General features: G+C 39.3%; 1 protein-coding gene across 2 annotated transcripts in view; it reads right to left on the bottom strand.

The window, feature by feature from the left end:
• The window catches only part of LOC109822069, a 16,761-nt gene continuing 9,123 nt past the window's right edge, over positions 1 to 7,638 (bottom strand). Inside the window, exons 2-4 of one of the 2 annotated variants that reach the window (XM_020388233.1) lie at positions 1,006 to 1,095; positions 263 to 388; positions 1 to 159 (exon numbers count right to left, since the gene is read on the bottom strand). In XM_020388233.1, the coding sequence (XP_020243822.1) occupies positions 142 to 159; positions 263 to 388; positions 1,006 to 1,095 (234 nt within the window). In that variant the 3' untranslated portion in view covers positions 1 to 141. Of the gene's footprint in view, positions 389 to 1,005; positions 1,096 to 7,638 lie in introns of both variants that reach the window. The other variant, XM_020388232.1, reaches the window with a different exon arrangement.

Here is a 7,638-nt window from a genome sequence, read left to right as displayed (position 1 = left end):
TAAGACCGAAATTGAAATTATCTGTACTAATATGAACAATGAGGTGTTATTATACATTACATATATTTCTCACCAATGCAACCTGTCCAATTCACTGTGCATCATACCCACACTATAAGCATATACATGGTTTGACATTGATCAGTTACTTCTTTTTTCCTGCAAAAATGAGGATATCATAGTTTCAGTATCTGCAATTAATCATAATTATGACAACTATTTTGTTTGAATAATCTTAACTTTTGGGATCTAATTTATGTACCGGATGAGCTCTACTTGATTGAGAAGGAGCCTCTTCTTCGTCATTATCATCTAAATCCACGGCTTCGATTGGTCGTCTTAAATTTATGGGTTGTCCCGACGAAGATCCAGGACGAGATGTATCTTGCTGCATATATTTCAAATGGTATGCAATAAAAGTTTAGTGTAGGATCTAGTTTTATTTCAGGCAACTGTATATCAAAAGAAACTAATTGCGTTAACCAAGGACTAAAATTTGATAGAAGAGAATTATTGTTGAAGAACATATATACTACATGGTCAATTATTAACTGAATATTTTTTCGGAAAGAACATAAACTGAGACTGTTATCAGGGGTTTTTTTTTTTTAAATTTATTTATCAGAACTTCAATGTTTACTTCATTGATGACGCATATACCCTACAAATGTATTCTTCTCTCTTTATTCATACAACATTAAAATCATAACAGTACTATTTTTTAAACAGCTCCTAGTAAAAGCCATAAACTTATATTTACCGTATATTCATCTTGTTCTAGGCCCTGCACAGACTCAAAAATCATATTTTCAGTTATCTAATTAAAATTTTCGGAAACAGACAGAAACTCGAGACTGTCATCAGGGCCATCTTTACTGAAACTTTATGTGTTGAAGACTTCTATACCTACTTCTTCGCTGCATATATTCTATCTTTATTCCTACATCATTATTGCCGTACTACAAAGGAGAAAGCAACTAGTTAATACCATAAGCTTATATTTACCTTAAATTTATCTTGTTCTGGATCCCAAACAGGAAAAGCATCATCTGCGTTATTTGGTGACTGCACTGGCACCCAACCGTACCCCGGTTGCTGCATGTATTTAAAAATAAAATAAAATAAAAAAAGACAAATCAAATGATCACAAACATGTTTTTTTACAAAACCTTATTTGGAAATAAACAGTTGAAGTCCATAGATTATCATACTAATTGAAACACGTTAGAGCTTGGACTCCACTGATTTGCTGACTTGGCTTTGTGTCTGGTTTCGACTTTCGAGGGGCAGCACTTTTGGATCTAGGTGATGGATAGAGTGGTGGATTTCCCTTGTCTGCAGTTTGAGGTCGAGAATTGGGCGGCGGATTTCGTGGTGGTGTCTTTGGTGTGTTTGGGAGTTACATTGGGAAGGGAAGGAAGGGGAAAAAACTCCCCTTCCTTCCCTTCCCCTCCATTACATCCCGATCTGAGGGTAAGAATTTGGGTCAAATTTCTCCTCCATTCTCCTCCTCTACCTTCCAAAATAAAACTCTCAAACAATGCTAAAATGAAATTTCATTTCCCTTCCCCCTCTCTACCCTCCATCCAAACAGGCCATTACCGAGAGTTGAGGGTTGCAGTAGTTGATCCAGATTCAGGCCTTGTAACCTTTGATGGCTCAGTTGTACCACATTTTGTGGGTTATTCCTTCTATAGCCTTGCTGCATAGGCTACGATTAATAAAATGAAGAAAGTTGGCAAGGAGGTGAACATTTTTATGCTTATGGTTGACTTCTATGTTCTAGTTTCCTCTCTGAACAATGAAGTTCAAACAGTGACAAGATTAAGCCTATGAGAAAGCTCTTTAATTTGAAAGTGTAGGAAAATATTGTTTTTGTTAAGTTAATATTTGTTACAAAAATTGTTTTATCTGAGAAAAATTTCTGATCTAACTTAACTAATCAAGAAGGTCTTAATCATTGTTTTATTTCCAACACTGCAACAACTACAATACTTCAGTTTGTTGCTAAGAACAACTTTCTAGAACTTCTTCTATGTAACATCCTACAAAATATCTACCATGAAGTTTCTAGAAGATATCAAGTGTATGGCTAGTATTTATTCTTCTAGAAACTGTCTTAGTAATGTATGGCTAGGATTAACTCTTCTACACACTTCCTAGCCTTCTTAAACAACTATAAATAGGGGTCTGTGGTCTATTAAGCAAGCAAGCAAGCAAGCAAGAAGTAAGCTTGAAAGCTTGGAGTGTGTAGTGTAGCCTTGTGTGAGTGTCCACCAAAATAAAGGAATTGTGTGAAAGTGAGGTGTTCTTGTAAGAACAAGTGTTGTATCTCAGTGTTCTATCAATAAAATTCCTTTGTGTAGAGTGTGTGTTTCTTCAATATTCATCAAAGTGGTATCAAAGCAAAGTTCGATCTAGCGCGGGCCAATCGAAGGTGCTCGTGTCAGAGATGACGAACATGATCCAGCACAGATTCCGAAGCTGATGAAGACCAATTACGACAACATGGAGTATCCAGATGAAAGTCTTGCTCGGCTCGCAAGACTTGTGGGATTCGTAGAGAATGCTACACTGACCGGAGTCACCTGCAGGAGAAGAACTCTTACCGCACTCAGAAGAGTGAGTTGAAGGAGGTCAGAAAAAAGACAAAAAGCTTTGTTCCTAATATTCCAAGGCGTAGATGAATCTGCGTTTGAGAAGATTTCCAATGCCCTGTCCTCTAAAGAAGCATGGAGATTTTACAAAAATCCTATCAAGGTGCGGAAAGAGCCAAAAAGGTACGCCTCCAAGCATTAAGAGTTGAATTTGAAAATTTGAAGATGAAAGCTACAGAATCAATATCGGATGTATTTTAGTAGAGTTCAGACAATAACAAATCAAATGAAGAGAAATGGAGAAGCAATTAATGATGTAAGAATTATGGAGAAGATACTTAGGACTTTAGACTTCTAAATTCAAATATATTATTCCGGCCATATACAAGAGTCTAAAGATCTTTCCGAAGTATCTATGATGAGCTGCAAGTTCTCTGCAAGCTATGAACAAGATATAAACATTAGTTCAAATCAAGCGGAGAATCTAGAACAAGCCTTGCAGAGTAAGATGACTATCAAGAAGATAGTCGAAGCAGGACGTGGAGGCTACAGAGGCAGAGGTCATTCGAGGTGGCTCAAACTTCCAGCAAGGTCGTAGGAGACAGTACCAAGGAGGCCATGAAATCACGGATCGAAATAGAGATCGCTGACGATCTTCGATCGAGGACGAGCTCGTGGCACACGAAGGACAGGACAGGAGGAAGAAGTTACCATGAGGACAGATCTCAGCCACAGTTTACAAATGTAAGAGATACGGTCATCTCAGTCACGAATGTTGGAGAAATCAATCAAGTGGCAGAAAGAAGCAACTTTGTAGAAAGGGAGCAGAGACTCTTAAAGGTCCTGTTGACGTACCAGGAGAGGAAAGCAAGAATAAAGATATCTGGTATTTAGATTCAGGTGCCAGTAACCACATGTGCGGCATCAAGGAGTTTTTTACCGAGAGCTGAACGAGAGCGGTACAAGGAGATGTCACCTTTGGAGATCAGTCAAAGATTCAGTGAAGCAAGGGCAATATAATGATAGGCCAGACAAAGACGGGCGGAACTAGGTACATCTCTGATGTCTACTATGTTTCCAGCAGTTACGGGAAATAATATTTTGAGCCTAAGGCGCAGCTCCTTGAAGAGGCTATGATATACATCTAAAAGACCTTGTGCCCTCACTATTAAAATAAAATAATGAAGTTATTGCAAAGGAGTGATAATGTCTAGAAAAGACTGTTTTACCTTAAATATTCATGCTGCCCTGTCAGTGCTTGAAGTCATCTAAAAGACAGACTTGCTCTGCATCTTACGATTCGGAGCATCTCGCTTTCAGTGGCCTGAATCTTCTGGAAGGAGAAAAATGGTAAAAGGATTGCCGCAAATCAACCATTACCGAACCACCGGCTTATTGTGAAGTGTGTATGAAGGCAAACAACATAGAAGAAGTTTCCGAAGTTGGAAGTCAAGAAGAGCAACAGAGTTGCTACAATTGGTCCATCACAGGAATTGATTTTTTGCAGGAATACAAGAAAGAAAAAAAAAAAAAAAGAAAAACAATTTTGAAAGTCATTCTCTTTGGGAAAACAGGTATTTTTCTCACATTTATTGATGATATAGCAGAAAAACTTGGGTTTATTCTGAAGGAGAAATCGAGGCATACTGGGAAAGAAATTCAAAGAATTCAAGGAGGATGGTAGAAAGCAAAGTGGGGTACACACATCAAAGTGGTCCGATCAGATGCGAGGTTGGAGAATACACTTGAAGCAATTCAACAATTTCAACAATGAGTACGGATAATTCATCACACTCACCTGCCGCCTACACACCACAGCAGTAATGGCATAGCAGAGCGGCAAGAATCGTACCATTCTTGATATGGTCAGGAAGCATGTTGAAGAGCAAGTACTTGCCAAAGACTACTTGGGCTGGAGCCGTGGACTGTGCAGTTTACCTCCTCAACAGATGTCCGACAAAGAGCGTCAATGTTCAAGACATTCCATTGGAGATGTGGAGCAACATCAAAGCCAAGTGTCAACACACTCTGAAGGTGTTTGGGTGTATTGGCATATGCACATCATCCCGAGCAGAAAAGAAAGAAGTTGGAGCGATCGAGGAGAAAAAGTGAACATATTCGTTGGGTACGAGAGGAGGACAAAAGCATAGCATAAGTCTACCAATCCATTACAAAGAAGATGATATTTCAAGAGACGTGAGTTCGATGAAGAAGATTATTGAAGATGGACCGATGAAGATAAAAATATTAGTAAGGGGGGGGGGGGGGGGGGGGGGGGGGTTATGTTCTTTGAAGATAATGATGATGGATTGCAGGAGTTGGAAGACGCAGAACAAAGTCCACTATATAGTCCAGCCCATCAACCCAACTCCAACAATCAACGGGCTAGCGACATCATCCAGCTCAGGTGAAGGAAGGCTCTTCAGGGGAGACAACAAGGAGGATGAAGCTAACGAGATCTTACGACGATACAAGCTGTCGAGCATGATGGATGACTACAACAACATTCTGGCTTGTTTGGCAGAATGTGATCCGGTCACTAATGAAAAGCTGCTCAAGAAGGATAAGTGGAGAAAAAGCATGGATACGGATCACGGCAAGTAAGAGAAATGACACATGGGAGCTCACTACCTTACCTGAAGGCCATAAACCAATCGGAGTAAAGTGGGTGTAACAAGACAAAAGAAATCAAGGGCGGAATCGAGAAGTACAGGCAGGCTGTTGCAAAAGGCATAGTCCAGCGCGGAAGGAGTTGACTATTGAGTAAGTGGTCGCACCAGTCGGCGAGGGTATCGACACATCCGATCATTATCGCATTGGCATTGAACAGAACCGGTGGAGAGAAGATCTACCAGATGGATGTGAATTCTGCTCCTAACGGCTACTTAGAAGAAGAAGTCTACATCAAGCACACCGGGGTAGGAGGTGAAAACAAGAAGACAAAGTTACAAGCTGAAGAAGGCATTGTATGACTGAAATCAAGCGCCCAGAGCATGGAATGGCCAGAGATCGATGCATAACTTCCAGAAGAACGGATTCCAATCGGAGCCCTATGGAGCACTCTCTCATATACCAAGAGAAGGATAAGACAATCATGATCGTATTTTCCTCTACTGGACGACATGATCTTCACGGCAACAATCGCGAAAGATTTGAGGAGTTCAAAAAGAATATGATCAAGGAGTTCGAGATGACGATCATTGAGAAATGTCAATCTTTCTTGGAGTAGAAGTGTCGACAACAAGAAACAGATCGAAAGGATTCATCTCTCAGAAGAAGTATGCAAAGGATATCTCAGGAAGTATCAAATGAGCAACTGCAATCCTAGTGCGAACTCCTGCAGAAGTCGGAAGTAAACTGAGGCGCAGACACACCAGGAAGCTATATTATCCAACTCTATACAAGGCTTAGTCGGAGGCTGGCTACCTAACCCATCACGAGCCCGACATAGTGTTCGGCGGTGGGACTGGTGAGCAAGATATATCGGAGGAGCCTAAGACAGGAGCATTCAAATCAGGCGCAAGAGAATTCTTAGGTATGTCCGAGAAGTATTGATCAAGGATTATTTTATACACAGTGTGCAGATTTCAAGATTAGTTAGGCTACACCGGACGCGATTATGGTGGAGATTAGATGAGAAAGACAATCTGGCTACATTTCAGTATCGATCAAGCAACATTCTCATGTCATAATCAAGAAGAGTCTGTCGTCGTCTCTATCAAGTTGCGAAGCAGAATACATAGCAATCGACATGTGCGTGTCAAATATTGGCCAGGAGTCGATGAAGAATTGCACACACAAAGAAGGACCACGAGAGATTCTCATAATCAGAAACAGTCAGGCTATTGCACTTGGCCAAAATCCGGTACAATGGTACGAAGCAAACACATAGAGACAAGAATATCATTTCTACTCGACATCAGTTAAAAAGAAGACTGTGATGCTGTCATATTGGCAAGTCTGAAAGACCAAAATGCGCTGACATCTTCACCAAGCCACTAAATGAAGAGACATTTTGAATGCTAAGAAGAAGGCTTGGACTTGGAGAAAGAAAGTTTGGTGATGAGGGGAGTATTAGAATTCATCACCGAACTTAGATTATTCTAGAACAACTTTCATAGAACTTCTTTCTAGTAACAATCGACTACAAAAATATCTACGCATGAATTTCTAGGAAATACAAGTGTATGGCTAGTAATATTATTCCTTCTAGAACTTCTTTTAGTAATGTAATGGCTAGGATAACTCTATCTACACACTTCGCTAGCCCTCTTAAACAACTATAAATAGGGGCTCTTGTGCTCTCATTTAAGCAAGCACAAGTCAAGAAGTAAGCTGAAAAGCTTGGAGTGTGTTGTGTTAGCCTTGTGTGAAGTGTCCACAAAATAAAGGAATTGTGTGAAAGTGAGGTGTTCTTGTAAGAACAAGTGTTGTATTGTCCAGTGTTCTATCAATAAAAGTTCCTTTGTTGTAGAGTGTTGTGTCTTCTAAATTCCATCAGTTCAAACCAGTGACAGAGATTAAGCTATGAGAAAGCTCTTTAAATTTGAGAAGTGTAGGGAAATATTGTTTTTTGTTAAGTTAATATTTTTACAAAAATTGTTTTTAATCTGAGAAAATTTCTGATCTAACTTTAAGCTTCAATCAAGAAGTCTTAATCATCTGTTTTATTTCAAACATGCAACAACTACAATACTTCAGTTTGTTGGAGTAGCTTGACAACAGCCATATATGTCCTATGGCATATTCTACCCTCAACTTGTTATCAATCAAACTCAAACTTAATATTTCACTAAACGTTCAAGCCAAACGACCTCGATCATACATAGCCTGCTTTTCATTTTAATTCAAATAAAAAGATATTTCTTTACTTTCTTAGCATATAGCGTTAGGTCAAAAGGCGCTAATCTAATATTTAGTAATTTCTTAGATATCAAGTATTCAGCTAACGTAGTTTCAGTTAGCAAATTTATCTATCTTGAAGCAAAAATACCATACCAATTTTGAAACATTTTGTTGATGTTTGTGTCGAACTGTGCAT

This window comes from Asparagus officinalis, chromosome 8, assembly GCF_001876935.1.
Source record: "Asparagus officinalis chromosome 8, Aspof.V1, whole genome shotgun sequence".
NCBI lineage: Eukaryota > Viridiplantae > Streptophyta > Magnoliopsida > Asparagales > Asparagaceae > Asparagus > Asparagus officinalis.
Note: the sequence above shows the minus strand (reverse complement) of the source record. Positions and strands in the feature narration are given on the sequence as shown.